The following is a 25118-nucleotide window of genomic DNA, read 5'->3' as shown; positions in this document are numbered from 1 at the left end:
ATTTGTAAGAATTATATAGCTAATCCCGGACATATAGTTTAAAAACGTACGCGGAACTAAAGTTTGGTGCATCATATAAATCTTCCGACAGTGAAAGCTGAAACGCAGCATGTTGATGTTACAGTTTCATCAGAAAGAATTTCCGCAAAATGCCTAATTTATTATTTCTAAATTCCATTTATATTCATTGTTAACTTTTATATGTCTTGTATTTCTGTATTTACTCTTAAATCAGGAAGTTTTCGCTTATTATTAGTTGAAAATGGATGAATTAAAGGAAGAAACCCCTAAGAATGTCGACGTGGCTGACTTTGCCGAGAAAATCGTTGTAGATGAAATTAAAGAAGAAGAAGAAGAAGAAGAGGAGGAGGAGGATGAGGAGGCATTGCCACATTCTGAATTTCTTGACATCTTCGAGGAAGGCTTGGCTCTGATAGTGCAGGACCCTTTACTGTGTGACCTGCCAATTCAGGTGTACCATAAATAACAATCAAGTTTTAAAATCAACTGTTATTAATGCATTTCTTTATAATCTTTTCTGCTCTCTGAAATCGTTTGTTCCATCTGTTCAGGTCACATTGGAGGAGGTGAACTCTCAGGTGGCTCTGGAATACGGTCAGGCCATGACTGTTCGTGTTTGTAAGCCTGATGGAGAAGTCATGCGTGAGTTTTCTTGGAGTCGCTCTGAATTGTTACAGATTTATTGATTCTAACTGGAGCAAATCTCTTCACAGCTATCGTGGTCGTGCAGTCTGCTACGGTTCTGGATCTCAAGAAAGCCATTCGCAGATACATGGAGCTAAAACAACAGCGAGAGGGAGGTGTCAAGCACATCAGCTGGTAAGACATGAAAAATGTGGTTTCCAGGTTTCATTTTGTCAAATGTTTTTTTCCTAATCTATTTACCCTGTCAAGGAAATACGTGTGGAGGACATTTCTTCTGGTCTTCAACGGAGAAAAATTAGAAGATGACGAGAGAAAGCTGAAGGAGTGAGTCCAAACAATTGCTGCTTTTGTAGAAATGTGTGAAAACTGCACAATAGTTAATTCGCTTTGAATTACGTTAATGATTTTTAATGTGATTTAAATATGACTGTGCTTTCCTTTATTCTCAGCTACGGGATCAGGAACAGAGATGAAGTGACGTTTTTGAAGAAACTAAAGAAAAAATGAACAGGGACAATCTCCAGTTTTTATTTATCACTCTAATTTGTAAATAGACGAGACATTTAAAGGAATAGTTCATCCAAAAAGGAAAACTCATCCTCATGACGTTCCAAACACTTTGTTGTTATTTTCCGTGGATCAAAAAAGGGAAAACGTTTTTTTGTTTTTTTTTTGCCCCAAAATGCTTTTTAACCTCTCCTTTCCACACAACAACATTTAAGTGACCACACTGTCGTCTAACTTGAAATTAGAAATACGATTTCAAGATCAGTTGAATAACAACCTAAATTTCGTATGATTTCAGGAGATTTGGATATAGTGTACAAGCCATATGGACTAGTTTTATGGTGCTTTTTTGTCCTTTTTGGAACTTGGCAGCTGTGGTCACCATGAACTCTGGACTATGTCCTTCAAAAATTCACCTTTTTTATTTCACTATACAAACCGACATCAACTACAAAACAGAAACCAAATCTGTCATGCAAATTAATGTATGTTAGGCAGGGATGCAAATGTTGGCTAGGCCTACTTGATGAAGACACTGTATTATTAATGTACATATTGTACATCCACAAAACTCACTGTAACTGCATGTCTTATGAAGGTCTTTAAAAAGTCATATTTGTGGGATTTTATGTTGCTTTTATATTGATCAAAATACTACTGAACATGATTAAAATACAAGTTGTTTTTAAGAGTGCAGTTTTATTCCCCTTGTTGTTATTTTAATATAGTCCCACCAGAACCTGCTGTAAAACTATATATTACTATATATAAACTATATAGACAGTTACTGTTTAAGACCCTTGTCGTGACATGCCATGAATTTAGTAAAATGCAGGTAAACCACACACTTTAAATATTGCGAACATGTTCCTCGTACTGTTACACTACAGTAATATGATGACCAGCCTCTTATTTCCTTTATACCTCAATGAATGTGAAGAGCGACTGATGAGACGCAACAGCACACATGGGTAACTATTTGTCATTTTTAACCACTTTTACTTAAAACAGATATTTACTGTTTATTCACATTGTAATTGTGCTTGGGTTGAGTAGTATTTTTCAAATCAGGAAAAAAAACCTCTATGAAACGGTATTCTTGACTAGACACTCGTTGTGACGCCGTATTGCATCTCTTTCAGAATGGACACTGTATGAAGTTTTGAGGCTCTCGGAGGTTTAAGTGAGCTGTCGTCTCAACCCTCAACATGCCTCAACAATCTGATGAGCGTTTGTCGAGTGTCTTTGAGGAGCTGAACAAGCTGTCCTTTCACAGACAGCAGCTCATGGACAGACGCAATGTCCTGGCCATGCTCATCCAATTCAAGCGAAACAACGGGCAAAACGAGCAACGTTAGTACGAGTCGATGGAACTATCTGATGATTTATTAACCGACTTACAAATGAAGCCGAAGAAACTGTGAAAGACATTTGGAGATTATTTTTTAAATGAAGAAATTTATGTGAATATAGAGATTTTAACGCGAATACACTGATGGTTTGTTACTCACACTTGATCTTTGTGACCAACAGAGTATTCCAAAGACACTGGAGAACTTCAACAAATTGACGAGGATCTTAAAGATCTCTCTGACAGGAAGATTCAACTTGAGAAAGTGCAAGAGGAGGGCTCTCATTTAATAGGTAAAATGACTCCTCATAAGGTTTGCCGTCTTGAAAAGATTTTTGCCAAATATATTCAAACATTTGGAAATTGACCGCTATAGTCATAGGCCTATTTAAAAGTATAGTTGTCATATGTTTGTATGTTTTTATTTTGCAGACACCACTAGGTCATCTAGCGTCATATTTGTAGACAATCCACCTCCGTTTCCAGGTTAGTAGGTATTTGTTTTTTACGGTAACACTTACGATAAGGTTCCATTTGTTAGCATTAGTTAACTACAATAGCTAACATGAACTAACAAGGAAAAATAGGTAACACTTTATAATAAGTGTAGTGTAATAAAGCACAAATAATTTGTATGATTACCATTTCAACTACGCCAGTACAAAATACAACAGGACCAGAGCTTCCTGAAAGCGGGTTGTTTGTTTTCTTAGCTCCGCAGGTTATTCTGGATGTTAAGCAACTTCCTCGACACTCCTCTAAGACACAGTGTCCGTTCTGTCGCCAATATGTAACCACAGAGGTCATGACCAAAGCTGGCAGTGTGACCTATCTTGTGTGTGTTATTTCCATGATTTTTTGGTGAGTTTAACTATTTACCTTATTTGCTTGACTTATTATCATTCACGTCCTGTATGTGATTACCATAATGTCTTTCTGTCATGACATATTTGTTTATGACTGTTTCTTGTGTAGCTGTGTAGCTGGCTGCTGTCTAATACCGTTCTTTGTGGATTCCTGCAAAGACGTCATTCACAAATGTCCAAAATGTCGCAGTAATATAAACACGTGCAAAAAGTTCTGAGGAATGGAAATGTAATGATGTCAATTGGACTGAATCACCAGCATCTGTACTGAAGACTTTTCAGGACTTTTATTTTTGATTATCGCACACAACTAAGGCGGTTGGAATTGTTTCGGAGATGTCATCCTGAACTTTTTAAAGGGACAATCCCCATGGAATTGCCTACGTGCCTTTACTGAAGGATGCAATTACGATATCCGATATTGTTTCCTCTCTGCAGGGGCCAAGCCAAGCTTTCGGCTAACCTTAAAACGTTCTAGAACTATCCAATCCGAAAGGAAAACAGAATATGTCTGAATCTTCAGGGTGACCTTCCAGTCTTCTGGTTTGAACTTCAATGCTAAGTTTGTATTTTGGGTTATTACACTATCAGGAATATAAAAAATGGAATCAAGAAGCAATACTATGACCAAATTCCTGATTGCTTTTGGATGTAATGGAGTAGGAGTTCTTCAGCTGATAAAAACAATCTTGTTTTGTAGACCATAAGTTATGATCTTTCTTTTGAGAAAAATACTATCTCTGGTACAATGTCAAATGTTAAGTTTATTTATTGTGTAGCTTTCTTTGGATCATAACTGAGGTTATGCATTGCTGGAACATGGTTCTGTGTTTTGGAGGGCCAAACAAGTCATTTCAGTGATTTCAAATACAGAAACATTTTAATGATAAAAGGCTGTATATACAATAAAGATATGTACAAAGATAACCTCCAAAAATATTTACAGTTGCACAAATACATTTGTATAAAAAATGTATATTGTAAAAATATATACACTGTGCAAAATATGAGGCATATGATCTACATCGCATGTCAAAGGGTCAGTATGTTTTCAAATATTTCTTTACCTCTTAATAACAAATAGCAATTACTCTGATGGACATGTTGAAAAAATAAAAAGGTATACAAGGTTCCTCTGAGGTCTTATGATAGGGTTTTGCTCCACCACGTGTCTTTTTTTTTTTTTTTCAACATATAAAAATATTTATAGAGGCATAAAATGTGTGAAAAAAAAAAGTATATATGTGAGAACTGCATAAATGCAGTAAAATGGTATGTTTACAAAATTAAAAGCTTTGGGTCTCTGACAGAGACAGAACTATGGTAATTACATTTCTAAATATAGAAATACATTTTCATTTTGACGTGTTTGGATATAGAAATGATTGTCTGAGTTCATGATCAGTACAAGGTCAAGTAAATGCATTATTTGGCATATTTTCACAAAGTGTCTAGGGGGAAATCTGTTATTATATCTGTCAAACACTGCAAAGAAACATTTCTTAGAGTGATACATCGAAAGGAAGTGGTGATAAAAAAAAATCTTTTTTTCGAAACATTCCAGCAGATGTCGCTACATTGTCACATTTTATAGAAAATCTAAAAAATCTATCTAAACTCTAAAAGACATTTAGACTGAAATCTAATTCAATCTTACAAATAACTAGAGAAGATGAGGTTTAGGTACATTCACAAAGGCATATCACCCGCCAGCTACCTGTACTTCAGTGGTTATGTAGAAAGAAGCTTGAATTCTGTGAAATATAGTGAATTTAGGCCTCAGCAGTTCATCTACATCCAAAGCAAATATCTACTCTACTGCAGCAAAGAGTCTGACCAATCAAAATGCAGCTGCTCTCCGATGTCATTCTGATCGCCTCATATGAATATGGAAATTTCACTGGTCCAGTTTAGGGTTGTTTCCTTGGTCAACTCATGCAGCAGTGCCAATTCAGCTGGTCTGTAAAAGCTAAATCGTCTCTCTTCTCTTTTGTTAGAGATGATAATGGCCCCTAATCTCCCTCCCTCTCTTTGGCCCCATGATGGGTTTGGTAAACAAACTTGCTCTGACCTTACCCAGTCCACGCACTAAATAAATTTGAAATTTTCATACATTAAATGTTATTAGTTAGCTGCCACAATTTCGAGTACCCTAATGCAACGGCTAACAGCTCATTGACCATGGAAATTGATAGTGAATATAAATGAGACACTAAACAGGTTCCTTCAAGGTGACGTCACATTTGGATCAATTACCATGGCACAATGCTTCCATCAAAAATATTTGCAAAATCTGTTTTAAAAGTGATAGTTCACCCCGAAATTACAATTCTGTCATCATTGACTCACCTCACATGGCTTCTTTCTTCAGCAGAACACAAAAAAATATATATTTTGAAGGTTTTTTTTAAGTTCCAAAAAGAACATAAAGGTGATGTGAAATGGATCCATATCGATCACTTTTTATGATGTACAGATCAAAATGTAGGGGTTTTTGATCAAAAATTACGAGGTAAAAACAAACAAAAAATAAACACACATGGATGAATCGTTCACAATAAGATCTATAAACTGTTGAGGAACATAGGCAAGTCAGCTATGTATATATATATATATATATATATATAGGCATTATTTGGAAGTGTTCCTCACAATCTTTGTAAATTAAACATCATACAATGTGATCCTGCCGCATTGGAATATAATAGTCAAGTTGTATGGATTAATTGCATGCTACATTTACGTCCAAAATGTTTAAATTCGTGGACTTTTTATAGACCGAACAGCTGAAACGGCTTCAAAACATCTTTTGTGTTCCACAGAGAAAAAGATAAAAGTTTAGAATGACATGAGGGTGAGAATAATAAATTTGGATGAACTATACCTTTCAATTCTAAAACTAGAGAGTTTCTGGATAACATAAATAGCAAAGGCACATTGTACGTATAATTCTTACTTGCTGCAAAATGTGTGATATGAATCTAATATATATTCTGTCAATTCAAAGACATTATAATAAATCACAATCTAAAAAACAGCATTCTATATAATATAGGCCAGCAGTTTCAAAGACTGCTTCAAAATATGAAAAGCAGAAGGTCACTGCCTAAATATATAGGTGAAAAACAGTGTCTCTACATTCTTTTTCTGCCTTGAAAGGTGTTGGTGACAGCAAACAAAAGCAAACAAACCTGCACTTATAGGCACAAATGAGAAAAGCTGATAATTATTGATGGTCACCACAGATCCACGGATGCCGAGCTTTACAAGAGTCCGACTGCGCACTGCACGCCTGTTAGTGGTCACTAAGGGTCAACAGATCTTTTTTAGAAAGTCTCCAATCTTGCTGCCTTTGTGAGCTTAGTCCCAGTGCAACTGTAGATCAGTCGAGTCCAAGAAATCAGATGAAAAGACAGTCGGAGAGGAGATTCCAGCAGGACCTGGGATCGTAAGGTCCAACCACTCCATGTTATCAAGGCCGGTGTCTTGTAGATGGAGGGTGGATGGCGGTGTGTCGGTGAAGGTCAGATCTGAAGTGTCCATTGGGGAGTGGGACCGCTCCAGCAGCTGGTTTTTGAGCTCCTCCATCAGTCTCTGGGACTGCGGCCCAGCGTCCTCCAGTAGGACCTCTAACTGGTTATCGGAGGCCAGGGTCAGCAGGCTGGGTGGAGGTGCTTGGGTCTGATTGGGCGTGCGGGCAACGTGTATTTGTGGGGGAGGACGTGACAGCACAGTGTTGATGGGCAGGGTGGTGATGTTTACCGTCACTGGCATAAGTTTATCCAGAGAAGGATCCTGCCTGGCCAGAGGGGATATTTCTGGGAGGGAAAGCACAGAAAATGGTTTAGTTGTACAAATCTATTGGAGCTAAAATCAAAGACCTGTTCTGTGGTTCTTTCTTTACACAGTTCTCACCTCCACTCTCAATCAAAACGTCAAACAAATCATCCATGTGCTGACTGGTAGCAGTGGGAACCTTTATGGAAGAATATGAGGTATTAAGACAATGGTAAAGTGTTCAATATACATTTCAAAGTATGCAACTGGCCATTGGCCTGGCCTGTTGTCTCACGGTTGAAAAAGAAATGGAAGAGACGAAACAAAAACAACAAACTACAAGAGACGGCAACAACGATAGACACAACTCTAGTTTAAATGAGTCCTGAGACATCTTTGTCTGTCATAACATCTGGAGAGAAAAAAGTGCAGACACTGAAACTTCCTACTGTGTCGAGTTCATGCATGTGTGCATGTTCTTCGGTTTGTGCATGCTATCAAATGGAGAATGCTTTGAAAGTCTAAGCATTTGCATCAAAGCTGGAGTATATTTTGGAGGATTTTCTGAAGTATAACTTTAAATTACCTGCATTGTGGCTTGTAGGCCTCTGGTCTGTTTGACGGCCTCCTCGTAACGGGGTGGGTCTTTGCTCTTTGGGCTGTGGTGATTTGGGAATGTCGATGGCTGAAGGATATAGTTGAGCTGACAAGGCGATGGAGGCTGAACAAAACAATATAACTTTCAAACTGTGTAATATGGGTTGTGGGCAGGGCAAACTGTAATATATAAGGTATAATGGAGCACTAGACAACAAAGAGTACACGCTAGTTAGCATGTTTCTACGCAGTTTATAGTGTGTTCTGGGTGGTTGCTATACAATCATAAAGGTGTATTGAGAGGTTGTTGACATGTTGCAAGCATGTATATTTGTTGTGCATACTTGACATGCGCTCTGGTTTCGTTAAACCAGATATTATGCTAAAATGATATTTAACTAGCAAGCTGAGAAGACGACGGTTTACTCTCCCACTATGTAGACCAGGGGTCGGCAACTTATGGCATGCGGAGAGATAATCCCAGAAGCATGCACCTCCGGTCGCACTAATGGCTTGTCGGATCTGCACTCTACCGCAGGTTAAAATCTCACACTTTAATAGTATTTATAGCTCCTAACTTAATAAAACAGGCTGTGTGACTATGAGGAATGATTACCTCAAAATGTACGTCCGTATGCAAGTTTGAGGGACTTTATTTAAATTGCGTGCCATAGGTTGCCGACCCCTGAAATAGACAGTTTAATAGCCAATATAGCACCCCTTGTGGCAACACTGAGAAAGCTATGTGTTGCATTACGAGACCTAAACCATTTTTGGAGCGCATCAACCCATGAAACACAGCTTGTGCTAACTAGGAGAATTTATGTTCATTTACTTATGCATGTTGAATACTTCAGGCTTAAGCTGTGTGTCCACCAAAGCTTTTTTTTCCTGAGGCCAGAGTATTTTTTTCAATTGTTTGCAATAGGAGTGCCACATTTTTAAAAAAGCCAGCAGCATGACGAGTCACAGAACATCTATTTCACGCAGATTGATGGGCACTTGCCCTTTGAAAATGTTGGTAAACACAGTGTTCATCACTGTCACCTTTTCCTCAGCCATCCAATCACAGTGAAGGAGGGGTGGAAGATCGTTTGAATGGATTGGCCAAAATTTCAATTAAGCACCAAATCTGTCGCAAATTGGATTACTCCAAGGTAATTGAAGAGTTTGCAGCAGCCAAAGCAAAAAAGGTCCTGTTTTAAATGGTGAGTCAACTGTATTAATTCATTAAACCTGTCTTAAGTCAACAGTAGGGGTCAATATGTGATAAAGTGGGCATTTTCTTTAAATTTGAAAGTAGGGGGCAGCATATTTCAATTTTGCCCAGAGCGCTGGATTGTCTTCCTCCAGTCTTGGGTGGAACAAATACAACATTGACCAACCGTCAGTAGAGGATAAGTTAATATTGCTGGTCTCTGAGTATTCATGTCTATACCAGATTACTGGTCATCCACAGGCTACCACAATATTAATGTAAAAAAAAAAGTACAGTTCCTCCAAGGGTCTACCAGATAAGGAGTTAAATGCTGCACCTTCAAAGCGTTCTCAAGCGCTGGGTGTTTTCAGAAAAGCACATGGAACTTTCAGCTGACAAAAAATGCTTAGGTGGACACATGGCCATAGAGACTTCTGTGAGCAGAGAGATCAGTTTGTCTTACTTTGTTAATGGGTCCATTTGGGGTTGTGTGTCTGGGCGAGACTCTAGGTGAGTTGTTGAGGAAGCACTGGGGCAGATCTGCCATGGGCTGGTTCTGGTTCTGCCTGTATTCAAACCCAGAAGGCGAGCTTCCACACAGGGGTAAAGCCTGCAAACACATACATCAGGAGGCAGAATTAGGCCCACTGCACGGAGCGAGTAAAAAAATGTATATCAGTGTTCCTCTTGTTCTTGAACCAACTCCCTGTCTTCTTGATAAGTGCTCTTTCTGATTTTCTCTGTACTTTCTACTTCTGTCACTTAAATAGCCAGGTCTGCGTTTGATGTTGTTGAGAGGGTAATGCATCACCTGAACTGAACTGCTATTGCCAGGGCAACATCAGAGATAAGTGCAAAACACATAGCAGGCCTCAGAAAGGCTTTCCATTTCAAGCTACGTGCCAAATCAGAGAGAAATGCGTCTGGGCCTTGTCATCACAATAGTGAGCTGAACTGGATTTATGAAGTGTCGGAACACTCAAAGCAAAAGAAAAGGTTAAGATCTAAAAGCACCCTAAAGTATACATGCATAACAATACAACTCAGAGAATACAATGAATTTCTAATTGTTGAATTATTGTTATTATTTTACTTCAATGTAAAACGTTGTTCCAAGCCTCTTCACTTTGTAGTTTGCTTGTTTTCTTAACTTCTGTTTTTTTGTCAAGCACTGGTTCTCTAAGCTGAACAGCCAATCAGAGTGATCTCTCTTACCAATGGGCTGTGCCACAGATTCAACATGTTCAATTCACCCTTTGCCGGGAGTTTGACTAATAGACGATCTGACCAATCATAATGCAGAATCCGCCATTTTGTCCGACAAACAAACCAGACAGGAGTGTTAGTAGATAAATGGACAGGAGTGTTGGTAGATAAATGGTGGACTTGAACTTGAAAATGGTGTGTATTGGCGTCTTTCTGCGGTTGAAACAACATAACTTCTGATGTTCATTCAGGTTTATTTTGTGCTGTAACTAGTAGGAAGAAATGATCGGTTCAAATGCTGCTTGATCTGAGGCACTCATTCTGTTGCGACACATTAAAGAGCCACAAAACAGCTGTCCAAAAAGTTGCTGACGGGGGTCCGAACCCTCAACAATGGCCCAATATTGGTTGATGGACAACCGTCAGCTGGTATATTACAGCCTTTAGGCATTTACCATTGCCAGGACATTGCTATATGACTGCTAAGGTGTTTTTAGTGCTTGATAACGCATTGCCATTCACTAGATGAAAATCATACAGAAGCAATTTGCTCACCTGAGGTGGAGATGGTGTTTGATTTGAATGCGTATTATTGGACGTCTGTGTTTGCAGAAGTGGCGTTTGTATGATGGTTTGAGGCAAACTTGGCATTGTTGTTTGGAGAGCTGTCTGTGCCTGCAAAGTAAAGAGAAAAACTCTAAATAAATATGCCATTTTCTTAACTGTAAATTGAACCAGCATATCATGAATGTTAAGAGACCTGTGTGCTGATGGAGTTGCTGGGCAGGCTGATGGGCAACAGGATTTGTGTGGCAGGCTGAGTGTTGATCAGTGTCTGCTGATGCAGCACTTGAGGGACTTGCTGGGTGTTGATGTAGAACTGCTGGACTGGGGTGTGGTGCATCTGGGCATGAGGCTCTTCCTGTTTCACACCTGTAGTTTTTGGCAGGGGACTCCGCTTGGAGTTACAGCTAGGGGCGGCGCTGTTCTCCTCTTTGACCTGGACTGATGTATTGGGTTCAGGCTGCTGCCCTCCACCCTGCTGACTCCTTTTCTCCACCTCCAGCTGCATCTTCAGCTCCTCCACCAGCCGCTGCTCCTGCTCCAGCTTACGCATCAGCTCCTCAATCTGACGCTCCTTCTCGTGGAGGCGCTGGTCTTTTTCGGACACCTTGATTTCCATGGTCATGTCTTCAGGTGTGGGTTTGAGGGGTGAGGTGCCTGTCGGCGGATGGGCTGGAGACAAAGTGCACAGAGGTTTGGTGAAACTGTCTCTGCTGTCCTCCATACTGGTGTTGGAGGCCTCAGACCTCTCAGGAGACACAGGTGGAGTTGTGCTCATGCTTTCGGGATGCAAAGCAGTTTTGGAGATGTTTGAATCTATGGCTGTAGTAGACTGAGAGCTCTCCTGGTGGGACTTAAGCCTTTCTAAGAGGTCTGTCTTAGTGCCGGACACAGGAAGTCCACGCAATTTCAACTCCATCTTAAGCTCAGCCACCTAGAAGACATAAGAACAACTGTACTTCTGCACACTCATCTATATGACGTGGAAAAATGCATGGGCATATTACCCACCTTCATCTCATCTAGGTTGGCAGGCAGAGATCCGGTTTTACGACTGGTCAAGGTGTTGTTGGGACGTGAAGAAGCCATACTCGGCAGAGACACCATGATGGGAGAGTGAAGGCTTGGGCTGGTGCTCAGGGTGATGTTGGGGCAGTTGTTCTGACTCTCAGCTACAGGCCTGCAGAGGAGTATGGGGTATTTTAAATGCAATAGGAACTTCCAGTTCTCTCTTCATTCACAATAAGCAGCCCTTTTACACAATAGAAGCAGAGGTAATCTTGCGGCAACAGGAGCCGAATTGGAAAATAATATGAGGAACTACCATACTACAGCTGTGGTGATGACAGGTCGGTTAGACAAGATTAATAGGCGAAACCATTATTTAAAGGCTATCGCTCATAGCACACAACGCTCACATTCCTTTCCGAGCTGTGAATTTCTTTTTGCAAATCAGTCAGGCTCATAATAAATCCTTTTAATGTCAGAGCTGAAACTGATATATCAGAATCATATGCAGTTGCACTGGTCCATAACCAATGATTAACTGACATCACATAAGAGGAACTAGTATTTCGTTTTTTTGTGCATGCATCCCTGCAGGCCATTTCACATGCCAGTTTCCCAATGTATTGAACATTGAAGATAAGTGTCAAGCTACAGTGTACGCAGGTCAAGTGTAACATGAATCAGATAATAATCATCATATTATACTATATTGTATACATTATATTACATACTATGTAATTTATTAAACGATAAAATCCTCTTGTCATGTTGAGGTCAAAGTGACACATGGTGCTTGTGATTAAGAGGTGAATGTCATGAGAAAGGGCCTCAAATGTTGGAAACTTTCCTTGAAATGTGACACATACTTGAGTGGTGCTGGTAAAATGGCCTGGTAATTGTAATGCTGTTGCTGTTGGCTGATAATCTGGAGCTGCAGGAACTGCTGCTGTTGTTGAAGAAGCCTGGCATATGCACAGTCCATCGGGGCTTCATTGGGTTCCTGCTTCTGGTCGGGTGGGATGTACTGGTGATACTTAAGCTTCTTAATCCGCGGTTTGGGTTCTTTACTCTTCTTGCTTCGACTCTTGTCACTGGACTGTTTGGGCTGGCTTTGCTACATGGAAACAAGGGCAGAAGAATTAAACAAAAAGTGTCACCTGAAATCACACAGCAAACATTCTGACTGCATTCAACACCCTGCCACTTGTGATTTCAGGTGATTCCCGTAATGTCCTCTCGCTAACAAGAGGTGTCAGCACTATGAGAATACGAGGAGCTGAGAGATTTGTGGGTGAAACCACAAGTTTGCAACTGCTGTGAATAGGTGGGACATGTATGAGTTCTACCCTAAATCACAGGAAGAGGAAACAGGATGCGTGGAGGGGACCTGACCCTCATTGTTCCACATTATCCCACTTATTGAGTCACAGGATACACATGCAAATGGTTTGGCTTCTGAGGAAGGGAGTTGAAAGTCATCAGGATGTAATAACACAATTTCAAGCTGGCGTATGTGTGCGCAGGTTTCCCAAAGCACGACTGTAAGAGAGGGTCAGCAGTGACCCGCTGTCATGTAGTAAATATGCGGAGTATGCTTTGAAGGCTTGGATTATGATGAAAGCAAAAGTTATTGCCTGATTCCTGTTTCTTATGTCCCCAGCTTAAGTTGGTTATTTTCCGCATTCATGAGTGTGAATATTTCATATGACCTCCAACTGAAGACAGGAGGCGGCTGCTAGCACTTCTGTCTCTGCATCTGGTGCTCTTCTGAAACTGATTTGGCCTAAGATATCTTTGACAAGTTGTTCTAAACAAGCTGTTTAGAGTGACAAACAACAGCTCTACTTCTCTCCTGTCTACACTGTGGTACAGAATCTTTCTTGCTAAATAGTTACACTACCGTTCAAAAGTTCAGTAAGATTTTTTTTAAAGAAATACTTTTATTCAGCAAGAACACATTACAGTAAATTGATCAAAAATGACAGTTAAGCATTTATAATGTAACAAAACATTTCTATTTTAAAACTTCAAAGCCTTGTCTGAAAGTTTTATAAGCTTCCTAACATGATTGATCATGTTGTTAACATGTCTTATGTGTCTAGCATTATTTTACATTTTTCTAACATGTTTGTAGCATGTTTTAATACATTGCTAGCATGAATTAGCATGTTGCAAGCATTTTTAACATGTAGCATGTCTTACTAAAAACACTATGTTGCTAGCATATAATGGGCCCTATTTTAACGATCTGAAACGCAAGTGTCAAAGCGCAAAGCGCAAGTAACTTTGTGATCTATCTATCATAATAATGTATGATTTGCAAAAATGAAAACTGCTGCTTCTGTGAAGATGAGAGAATCAAAGTGTATGCGCGTTGTGCACACGCTACATTGATTATGGCCAAGCATGCGCCCTTAAAATAGCATATGAATAACATGCGCAACGCACCACTGACTTTAAACTATTTTTTCCTGGTTAGTGGCGCAATTGTTTTCTAAACCTGCAAAATAGCATGAAGGAATGTTTGCGCTGGAACACGCCTCCTTTTTTTGCGCTGAACCGCCCAGGGAGCGCAAGTTCATTCCCTAGTTTAGCGACGTGCTTCTGTGGAGGGAAAAGCGCGCTTTGCGCGGGTGCAAAATAGGAATGATACATGCGTCAGTGTACAAAGTCAATTGCGCTGGGTGCAAGATAGGGCCCTTTAACACAATCCTAACATTTTAGCATGTTGTTAATATAACATTTGTTGTTAGCATATTTTAACACATTGCTAGCATGAATTAGCACGTTGCTAGCATGAATTAGCACGTTGCATGTTTTAACATGTTGTTAGCATGAATTAGCATTTGTACTGTATTATTTAAAAAAATAAAATAAATCAAATTACCACAACCTTGGACACATTTAAAAAAAGAAAAACTATACCGACCCAAACTTTTGAATGGTAGTGTATATAATGTTCTTGTATCTCTAGGCAAAAACACTTTGACATCATTTTTTTCAGTTAATTTCTGAGTTCACAGTCTTTGTGGTATATTTCATTATTTAGCTGGAAATGCTATTGTGAAATTAGTCAGAAATACTGTGAGTCACTGACCATTATCTCTCAAAATAAACACTGACAGGAAATGACATCAGCGTGGTTAGGACATATGGTTTACCTTCACGAGGGTGGGTCCTGGCTTTGTGGGAGCAGCAGCAGTGACTAGCTGAGTGGCAGTCATTCCTCGACCATCTTCTACTGATGTTTTGCTCAGGAAGTCTGAGCACTGGGTTGTAGGTGGACACTATTGAGATAAAAAGAGATTAAAAGCCATATGGCCATGAGAAGAGACAAAAACACATACATCTAACCAGCATCACAGGGCTGATGTCTGGATAAGTTGCAGGGAAAATGTATATAAGTAGAGACAACTTAGCTCTTCTGGAGAGCGGAATATTACTTCATATGCTTTAATTCTTTACCAGACCTTTTCATCAAAAGCTAACTGTAAATATTAGCACTGAATATTCCTGAACCGGTTATAAGTCAATATGGTGTGGATGTGAATCCAAGGACTGCTAAGAGGCTGACCTGGAGTTTGGAGCCGATCGGAGGCGATACAACGGATGGATCAGGTAGTCTGGCTTCTATAGGAGAAGATACAGAGCCCAGAGACTCATGACTAGCTGGCTGCTCTGGAGACAGAGCTTCACTGCTGTCCTCATTGAAGTTATAAACATCCAGTTCAGCAACTGCAGTGTCCAACAAAAAACAAAAGACAAAAGTTAGGGTGTTTTCAAACATGTAGATCGTTTGCTATGTTCCGAAACAGGTGCTTATTTTGTTACAATGTTGCATTTTCTTCTTGGTTCGGTTCGCTTCCACGAGGCAACATTTCAAAATGTAGCAAAATGTCACATGTGAGGAAAACCTCCTCTTATTGGTCAGAGTTCACCTTTTACGTTTCTCTGCACCATCCATCAAGATAGATTGAAAAGTCTGTATGCGGGCTTATTTTGGCTTTATCTGTAGCTGTCATGACACATGCAAACACTTACTTGATTCCCGCTCTGATAAATTATATATATTTAATTACATAAAAAAAATAAAAAAAAATAATATATATATATATATATATATATATATATATATATATATATATATATATATATATATATATATATATATATATATAACTTATGGTGCGTTCAAGTCATGTCGAAAAGATTGTATTTACGAGTTGAATGCACATGAATGCCACCACAAAGTTGTAATACAAGTGGGAAGCTGTGGATTTTCTTTAAGCCCCAATTTTTACGAGTTTAGGGCGTATCAGTGAGAAACGTGGTGGAATACCACAATATTTTAAAGGTATTTAGCAGTGACATTGTCAGGTATTTTATTTAAAACAAAATAAGTGGTTACACTTTATTTTAAGGTGTTATTGTTGTAATGTACACTGTAATTATACATTTAAGTACTGAGTAATATTAAATAACTACATGTCCTTACTATATAGTTAGCATTAGGGTTTGGTTTGGTTCAGGGTTAGTTGCATGTAATTACGGTAAGCATAATTTATAGTTATTACTAAAGTAACTGCATGTGACATGTAACAATGACGCTGTAAAAAAGTGTTACCAAATAAGCTAATTCCCTGCACAAAATATAATAGCATTGTAATATAACAATATAATATTTAACAATAAAATTTACAGTGGCTTCATAAATTAATTAAAACATAAAAAAGCAAAACAAACCTGATACACATTTTTGTTCATCATTTTCTGGAAGTAGAGTTTAAAAACCTCGTATTTTTCTGTAGTTAATAAAGAGAAGGTACACTTGCTCCGACAAAAGTGACTTGAACGCACCTGATGTCGTAAACACGACTTCCCACCTTGTAAATACGAACTTCCCAAGAGGACATGAACACACCTTTATAATGCAGTTAGAGCGGGAATCAAAGCTTCGCCGGGACAGCAATGCACGGAGAAGAGCAATTACACAGATGAAGAGGCACTCTTTGGTTTTCAACCACAAAAAAATGATGAAGCATGTAAATACATTATTTTATTGTTTTTACCAATGTCAACAGGCAGGATGTTCTTCACCACCAGTTCCATTGGTCCCGGCCGCTGTGCAATCTTCTCATTGAGGTCATCCGCTAGACGTGCCCTCTTCAGCTTCATCTGAGTGGCTTGCAAAGAAGGCTCTGCATGGGTTTCTGAAATACATAAACAGCTTCAGAATTGGCCAGAAAGATTGTTGGTGGCGGTCAGGTTAGACCTGTTGAGTCTAAGGTCGAGTCTATCACTCATTTTCCCGTGCCCAATACACGTCGTGAGCTCCGTCGTTTTTTGGGTATGGTCGGGTACTACAGAAACTTTTGTAAGAACTTTTCTGTTGTTGCTTCGCCCTTAACCGACCTTCTTAGTCCTAAGGTTCCATTTAAATGGTCTGAGATTTGTCAATCGAGTTTCGAGAAAATCAAGGCACTTTTAGTCAATTCTCCTATTTTATCTGCTCCTGATTTCTCTACTCCGTTCCTTCTTGCTGTTGATGCAAGTGACACTGGTGCAGGAGCTGTTCTCCTTCAATTAGATCAGATTGGTGTTGAGCATCCTGTTTGCTATTTTTCACGCAAATTCAATAAACATCAGCGAGGTTACTCCACCATCGAGAAGGAGGCACTCGCCCTTGTCCTTGCTATTCAACATTTTGACGTTTATATTGGCTCTGTTTCGCATCCACTGATTGTCTATACGGATCACAATCCCTTGATCTTCATTAATCGAATGAAAAATAACAATCAGCGCCTGATGCGTTGGAGTTTGTTTTTACAGACTTTTGAGCTCGACATTCGTCACATTCGGGGTAAGGATAACGTGGTTGCTGACGCTTTATCCCGTGTCTGAATTAATTGTAGTTTTGAGGTAAGATATTTTTATTTTATTTTTTTCTTCCCTCCAATTAATCATTTAAGGGTGAGGGTGTTACGTGGATATATATTGAACTGTTGAGTGTATTATTAATTGTTTGTATCTGAGTTCGTAGGTGGAGTTAGGGGAATTTCCCTGATTTACGGAATGAGTGACGTCATGGGAATTCCTGCACTTAAGCCGGTCTGGTGTTGAGGGCGGTCTCTCTGTTCTCTCTTGCTCTTCGTTCTCCGCCTCCGTTCCTGATTATTGTCAGCTGGGGTGGTTCGCCACATGGCGAGAACGTTCGCGTCTCGTTTCGCCTCTCCACGCTGAAGACTTCAATGATCGTGATCTGAATTTATTTTATTATTTAAAGCCGGGTAGAGGTTATTTTCTTTGTTCACTTTTTGTTATTTATTTAGAATATAGCGTAGAGAAGCAGTGGCCCGGAAGACTCACCTGTTTGTTGTTTTTTTTGTCGGGAGTTAGGTAAGATCTTTCCTGCAACGATAGGTTCAGTTAAGGGTTCATGTTTTTCTCTTGCTGCCCTACCTGTGCTGTTTATTTGATTATTGTTTATTATGTGGTGCTCTCTCTCTTGTCTGTTTTCATGGACTTGATTAAAACTGGTGGCGTGATTAACGTCAGAAAACCACTCAATCGTCTGTGATTTCTAAATATGTTCGGTCCTTATCTTATATGTGATTTAAACGAGCCAAGTCAGATAAAGGGCCGTAACAATACTAAAGCTACATCACAAATGAAGTATCCAGGAAGTGAAACAAAAGTGCTTCAAAAAGTGTAACTTCTGACACTGAAAATGCTCTTGAGAGCGAAATCACTTCTGTTTGGTCAGGTGCTTACCTTGTAAAATGTGCATGCGGACAAGTTCAGCACGTTCAGGTCTGCTACGGATTTTATGTTTCAGGAAATTCTCAGTCTGTATTTGAAGAAAATGCAATGAATGTGAATTTAGTAAATTATTAATAAAAAACTGGAGAACATACATCTCAGCATGTTACTGTTCTCATAGTAAACTAGTAGCTGACAAATGTTTACATACAGAAAAAAGGGTGGCAGATGGCCAAAGTTCAATTATATTATGTAATTAATTTTCATAATATATTATTATTGTTGAATTTAATTGTTCAAAATGTCTGAATGTCATTACATTATATAACAAAATATAAAACCAAGTGGCATCTGCAAACTGTAAATGTAATATTCAATTTTTTTTAAGTGTGGCTTAACTGTCCAAAGACTTGAGGCCAATTTTTCACTATAGCACTCAATGATGGAAAATATGATATTCTTGTGATTTTAACATAAACATCCTTATATTATTAAACCTGTGTAAAGGCCACTTCACTAATGAGTGAAAAGTGTACGAATATTTCCGAGCAGTGAAGTCTTACCCTTGCCCTCTCCAAACTTCTGACCTGCTCATGAAAAACTGCAGGTGTCTTCAGCGCTGCAAGGAAAATAATCTTCATTTAAAAACAAGACAAGTGACGACATCATTTAATATCTTATTATATAGCACTTATATGGAAGCTTGTTTCTGCAACAGACTTTTTTTTCTCTGATTTGCGGATTTACATCTCAAAATTCAGACGTTATGACTCACAACTGTCACTAACCAAACTAGGCCTCTGAAATGGTCTGCTGCACTAACAACAACCCTTTTCAGTGAAGGTATAATTCCTGACATGAATATGATTGAAGAATGCATGAATTGGTCTTTGTGGGAGAATCTGAGCCATTAACCATTGACTATAAAGCCCGGGAGGTAACCACAGATCTTGCTGAGCAAAAGTGCAGGCCCAGCCGCTGACTCACTCTTGTTACTCTTGGAGCTTGGACCATGACGTTAGGGGCCCTATACAGACGGCAAGCACTGAGAGAACAGGACAGCTCCCGCTGTTCCAGACAGACATCAGTCACACCATTGTTCTATCTCTACTTCCTTATCAGTTTGTATCCTCAACAGACGCTTTCTTTTATTAGAACTGCTCTCCTTACCGACACGCTTAACTTACTCCATCCTCCTGCCGCCAAAGGAGTAATCCACAAACAAACTGTGGCTGGAGGTGAATGTGTTCCACTTTATGAAGAATAAGTACAGTATGTGTACACAGCTTAGGTAATAATGTGTGTGGCACTTTGTCAATGACGCTGGATTAAGAGTTAAAATAGCAAATTAGAACATTTGTCTAACAAATAGGTTTGGTCTCAACGGAGTACTTCATGAAAGTCTAGGCTTAATTTGTCTAAACATTAATGGCTGACATTTAAGTGTTATTTTTCCATGAAGCATGCAGACTCACGTGGCATGATGCCCTGGTCTGCGAGCTGCTCGCGTGTGCGCCTCTGCTGTAGTCTTAACTGTAGCACTGTGGAGGAAGCAGAAACAGAACTCAGTGAAAAAATTTGACTTTAGTGAGCTTGCACTTATAATACTCTCTGAAACGCACTAGATACAGTCCAAAACAGGTCTTGACCTAAGCAAGCATGACACAAAAGCACTCATTGTCAGATTCTTCATAAAGTGTTCAGCAATTTTTAAGAAACAATGCCTTTTGTGCCTAAAAATTATTATTTTTTAAAAATGATTTAATATGAAACATGGTTGTTATAGATACATGAAACTAAAACCATAAAAAAAAAAACACTTTAGGAATTTGAAATAAAATTTAAAATTTAAAAAATAAAAATTTCAATAAAAATAAAAAACATTTAATTTCAGATAGTTTCTGAAATAAAATACGTTTTTTTAGAGCATTTCCCATTTTCAGTCAGTTTAACTTAATGTACTAAAATAACTAAAACTGAAAAAATAAAAACTATATAGAAATATTAAAAAACAAATGAATAAAAAACGACCGAAAACAGAAAACTAAAAAACTAAATATTATCAAAATATTAATAAACATTATAATAGTATTTCAATATAACATCCTCAGTGTTATTAGTAGAAACACTTGCTATTTATATTTAAAGGTTATTTAATATCAAAGCATTGCATTATTTCAAGTATATTTGGAAATCATAATTTGATTTAATAGTGGTAGTACTGCTCAGTTTTAGTGTTTTATTATTTTTGTTTCTATATTATGATTTATTACAAACAAATAATCGGTGACATTTTCCGTTTCATCCGAAATGTTTTGGGGTTGAAGTTGAACCAAAGAGTCGTACTTAATTAAATGCAATAAAAGTTTCAAGCTATACAAAATCTCAACAGTACTGACCTCAAAAGCAAACAACAGAATGCTGTTTATAAGAGAGATCAACAACAGAACAGCGTCCAAAGCACAAAATAATAAACAGTGCAATGTTCCTATCAACTTCTCAAGGTGATGTCAGCTTAAGACTTGGCTTTGGATTTGCTGCCCATAAAAAGCGAGATGCAAGGTGTTATGCTTTGTATGAGGAAGCACTGATGCACATTGAGATAACAACCAAGAACATCAAAAAGACAGTGAATGCCTGAATGAAAGGGTGAAATGCAGGGCGTTATGCACAGCCTACTACACCCTGGCTAGGGCTGAATGCTATTTCACCAATCCCACAAGACAGCTCGGTTTATACATTTCGAAAACACACAAGCGTGGACATGTTAGTTCAAGAGAATAACACCACTCCTCTGCAAAAAAACATTTGAAGAGGAGGGTGGCAGTTGATAGTGACAAATGGGATGGCGGAAAGTGGAAAATGCCCAACAGACCCCTGCTTCCACCCATCGCCAGCACTGGGAGCACAGAGCCAATCTGATTGGCTACAGAAAGAGGCCTAGCACACCCAGTTATGCTTAAGTCCCGGGAGAGCGACCACTCTGTCTGACTCACCCCTGCTAAAATAAACCCAGCCGTTGTGAGAACAAGGCCTGGGAAACTGAAGATTTTGGAAATGGCATGGGGGGAGTACATAAAACACATACATTCTGCATCAAACACTCTTAAAAATAAAGGTTCCAAAAACAGGGTTTTTGCATCAATGCCGTAGATTCAGAACCATTTGTGTCCCATTGAAAAGCCTTTCAGTGAGCAGTTCTGAATAGAACCTTTTTGTTTTAGTTTGAAGAACTTTTAAATTATCTAAAGAACCATTTGTGCATTTGAAAAGTTCCATGGATTTGAAAGGTTCTTAATGGAACCATGTATGCCAAGAACAAAGAGTGGACAGACTAAAGGAGGGGACCAAGTGCCCCTCCTAAAACCCCCCTAAAAGCTTGGAACACTATGTCCCGAACCATGTTTTCCATTATTTATGTGCGCCAGGAACTCCTGTGGGTTTCAATATTAAAGTGGTTATGCATTATAAATCAAGATCCATGCCACCACCAAGTGGCTTTTACAAAACAATGTGGCGGATGAAGCTTAGTAATATCGTAATAATCTTCACATCAGTATGACGGTACATGACATGCCTGCAGTCATCCCAGTGTTTGTTGAGCTGATGTCATTCCTCATGTTCTCTGCTGAACCCTGACTGACCTTTATGTGGCTCCAGGCTTCACTCTCAATCTGTACAAACAAAAGACAGCTTAGATGCCTCTAAATCTCACTCCCCTAAAACCCAGTCCTCAAGATTCAATCTAAATCCAAATTCGAGCCTAAAGTTGCAGTCACATTTACCATTGTTTGTCGAATTTTAGCAGACGAAATCAGGTCATTTCAATAAGAATCCACACGATCAGGAATTTTGCCTGACGGTGAAAGATTTTCCCACACAGATTTTGTACACGCAAAAATTCCACAACAGACCAACAGAAAGCTGCTATGTTTAAAGGCCCTCATATCCTTCAGGTGAAAACAAAAAACTGTAATTTAATACTGTAAAATTGCTTGCTTTAAAGCAATCTGTTGTATAACGTGCTATATAAATAAATGTGGCTTGACTGGAGAGCTGAATTGCAGAGCTGGTGCAAACAAATCTAGATCACTAAGATCAGATGCTTTCTAAACTGCTGTTTTCTCACCACTGTAATTTTTGTTGCGTGCCTATATTGTTATTGAGAGGAAAGCATATTTACATATTTATCTAAAACGCAAACTTCTTTTTACCCCTAAGCGAAGAACAAAAAAAGAACCTTACTGTGAGTATATTATCAGGGCCTTAAAACTGACATCTGTGCGAGTTGTGCTTCATAAATTTCCACAACACTGACAATGGACCTTTTTTGCCAGCAAAATTTCGCTAATGCGACCGCACCTTAACATAACCAGACACTACCATCGTAAATTAAATGAACGGGCTGTGTTATGGCTAACGAGCCCATTAATGTTGACTAAACTGAAGTTGTTTAAGAAACACTCTGACACTGACCTGGGCTGTGTTGACATTACTGTTAGAAAGAATATTTCAGCTGCTCGACAGATGACTGTATCTTCATGTGTGCTTGCAGAGCTCTGGAGGACAGCAGAGACTGTGTGTTGGCTCAGGTTTGAGATCAGATAAATGAATATACCATTTGGTTTACGGTTCATCGATGGGCACCATTCCCAACAACCGATAACTCACTTGAAACTCTCACAACTGAAGCCATATATTAATAACAGTGAAGGCTGCAAAGATATCCTCATGCACATTAAAGTCTTATTGTTAAAAACCTGTAAAGAGGTGTTACTCCCATAAGGCACTAAAAGCAAATACATTTTCAGAAGAGGAACGATAAGCCAGCTAAATGATTAACTGAATGGTGAGGTAATGTTTGGGTACGAGTTTGAATGAAAACCTGTTAATACAAAAATATAATACAACCAACATCAGACAGCCTAAAAAACAACAACAACAACAACAACAAGCCTCATCATTACTCTCATGTTCAACCTAACAATAAAACTTTGGTCAATTATTTGTACAATAACATTTGTATCCAATTCAGAACATGTGTTTCAGTAATAATTACCAGCTGCCGTGTGCTAAACTCTGGTTTCCCAGTGTCCTTCACTCATGTTTAGCATCAACTTTCCCCATTTTAATTCATGCTCTCATTAATCCACGTTGGAATTTTTTACATTTTTTTATTCTAAATATTTGCATTTACCCCTGCAGACATTCAAGGTCTCCACTTCAAGGCAGGCCATGGAGCTGAGAGATGGATCGGACAGTTTCTGTGTCTGGAGTCCCATGGATTGCTGTGGGAAATGAGGAGCGAGGCAAAATGGCGAGATCTGGCAAGAAATTCCCCAGCGCAATGTTTGATTCCAGACCGTTCCGACAAGTTCCTTCACCGGCTCTGTCTCTAGACTGCCTGAGTGAGTTTTTGTGGGTGTGTAGTTCTCAGCGAGTGCGGTTCAGCTCCAGGCTTCGTCAGTGACAGAGGAGAGGCGGGACTAAAGAGCTGTAGCTGTTAACCCTCAACAGCACTGATCACTGGGTAAACAATAGTTCAAATGCAAACTTACACAATAAAGACAATAAAGAGGAACTTAATGCAAAAATTCTCATGCAAAACCACAACTTCCCATACTTCTTTTATGCTACTTCAGTTTTAGCAGTGAGAAAATAAAATGTGTACCTTTTTTCCCTATGGAAAACATGTTGTCATGGAACAAAAATGGCAAAAACAATCAAGCAGCATCCCAGGGATGTCTCTGTTTCTTTTTGTCACTCAGTGTCGACATGTTTACAGATGAGATTCAACATTTGACTGTTTCTCATTTGTATTTCAGCAATCCGCCATTCTAATGAAGCACTATTGTGTCTCAAGGGGGTTCCCAGAAAAAATGCCATTACATTTCTTATCTACATCGAGGGATGTTTCTTTCATAGCTGTTGGAGATTAATATTGCAGAGAGGGAAAGAAAATATTTAAACAAAGCCTATCTGAATCAGCCAAAGTGATTAAACACAATGGAAAACAGGAACGTCCCGGGGGAAGCCAATAGGGAGCGTTGTCCCGGGCCCACTAAGGTGCTGTATGGTTTAGTCTACTCATTGGGTCCGGTGGAGAGGGAACCCACTAGGGATGTGCAAAACTAGTTCCCTTAATGGTTTTTAAAAAGCCTTAAATAATAAAGCTGGTTTTGAGGTGACCTAACCCAGATTGGACTTTCCTTAGAGGTGTTTACATAGGATGCATTCTTACAAAAAAACACAAAAAAAAACCAGCTAATTGAAGAGAAACAACACTTGTCTTGAGATGCATTTTTAAAAGTTGGATTATTTTTTTAAACTGCCATCTGAAAAACACAAACCGATGTTTGCCGATGTTAGTCTACATTCAGAGTTGAGATTTTTACAGAAAATTGCATAGTGTTTGATGGGCACAAACTATGATTTTTTGACTAGTCTGAAAGTCTGTTGAATAACATTGTGACACTAACTCTAAGGTCTACCTATAAATATTGTATATTTTATGTGTGTGTGTGAACTCATTGGACAATTGAATCCAACCGAAGATTAGTGTGAACAGTCAATTTTTTATGTTAAAGACTCACATGTTAAAGGACAATTCCAGTGAAAA

General features: G+C 38.9%; 3 protein-coding genes across 5 annotated transcripts in view; 2 read left to right on the top strand and 1 right to left on the bottom strand.

Annotated features, from left to right (window-relative positions):
• The first annotated feature begins 68 nt into the window (after positions 1-68).
• On the top strand, positions 69-1869 carry snrnp25 (small nuclear ribonucleoprotein 25). Its single transcript, XM_084113459.1, has 5 exons — positions 69-472; positions 573-663; positions 735-840; positions 916-990; positions 1116-1869. The coding sequence occupies exons 1-5, from the start codon at positions 263-265 to the stop codon at positions 1171-1173; spliced, it is 540 nt and encodes a 179-aa protein (XP_083969585.1). The 5' UTR covers positions 69-262; the 3' UTR covers positions 1174-1869.
• Positions 1870-2022: 153 nt separating this feature from the next.
• On the top strand, positions 2023-4703 carry LOC311082557 (uncharacterized protein). The gene is made up of 6 exons (XM_084113456.1): positions 2023-2144; positions 2316-2526; positions 2707-2817; positions 2957-3010; positions 3238-3385; positions 3500-4703. Exons 2-6 carry the CDS (start codon positions 2382-2384, stop codon positions 3606-3608), a joined length of 567 nt encoding a protein of 188 aa, XP_083969582.1. The 5' UTR covers positions 2023-2144; positions 2316-2381; the 3' UTR covers positions 3609-4703.
• A 1896-nt stretch (positions 4704-6599) lies between these two features.
• The window catches only part of mrtfbb (myocardin related transcription factor Bb), a 36992-nt gene continuing 18473 nt past the window's right edge, over positions 6600-25118 (bottom strand). Inside the window, exons 1-15 of one of the 3 annotated variants that reach the window (XM_084113385.1) lie at positions 23697-23936; positions 19975-20040; positions 19063-19118; positions 18512-18587; positions 16810-16950; positions 15315-15475; positions 14902-15027; positions 12607-12854; positions 11744-11912; positions 10929-11666; positions 10724-10843; positions 9426-9572; positions 7754-7888; positions 7306-7366; positions 6600-7208 (exon numbers count right to left, since the gene is read on the bottom strand). In XM_084113385.1, the coding sequence (XP_083969511.1) occupies positions 6751-7208; positions 7306-7366; positions 7754-7888; positions 9426-9572; positions 10724-10843; positions 10929-11666; positions 11744-11912; positions 12607-12854; positions 14902-15027; positions 15315-15475; positions 16810-16950; positions 18512-18587; positions 19063-19118; positions 19975-20040; positions 23697-23781 (2787 nt within the window). In that variant the 5' untranslated portion in view covers positions 23782-23936 and the 3' untranslated portion in view covers positions 6600-6750. Of the gene's footprint in view, positions 7209-7305; positions 7367-7753; positions 7889-9425; positions 9573-10723; positions 10844-10928; positions 11667-11743; positions 11913-12606; positions 12855-14901; positions 15028-15314; positions 15476-16809; positions 16951-18511; positions 18588-19062; positions 19119-19974; positions 20041-22076; positions 22484-23696; positions 23937-25118 lie in introns of those variants that run through there. The other 2 variants (XM_084113384.1, XM_084113383.1) reach the window with 2 other exon arrangements.

This window comes from Abramis brama, assembly GCF_963993115.1.
Source record: "Abramis brama genome assembly, chromosome: 1".
In the NCBI taxonomy this organism is placed as follows: Eukaryota; Metazoa; Chordata; class Actinopteri; order Cypriniformes; family Leuciscidae; genus Abramis; species Abramis brama.
Note: the sequence above shows the minus strand (reverse complement) of the source record. Positions and strands in the feature narration are given on the sequence as shown.

Bases quoted from the DNA above. Each gene is read 5' to 3' on its own strand.
- snrnp25 (XM_084113459.1), top strand. From the start codon at position 263: ATGGATGAATTAAAGGAAGAAACCCCTAAGAATGTCGACGTGGCTGAC. The intron at 473-572 runs GTGTACCATAAA...CCATCTGTTCAG, and splicing joins TGTGTGACCTGCCAATTCAG to GTCACATTGGAGGAGGTGAA. The intron at 664-734 runs GTGAGTTTTCTT...ATCTCTTCACAG, and splicing joins GCCTGATGGAGAAGTCATGC to CTATCGTGGTCGTGCAGTCT.
- LOC311082557 (XM_084113456.1), top strand. From the start codon at position 2,382: ATGCCTCAACAATCTGATGAGCGTTTGTCGAGTGTCTTTGAGGAGCTG. The intron at 2,527-2,706 runs GTTAGTACGAGT...TGTGACCAACAG, and splicing joins CAACGGGCAAAACGAGCAAC to AGTATTCCAAAGACACTGGA. The intron at 3,386-3,499 runs GTGAGTTTAACT...TTTCTTGTGTAG, and splicing joins GTTATTTCCATGATTTTTTG to CTGTGTAGCTGGCTGCTGTC.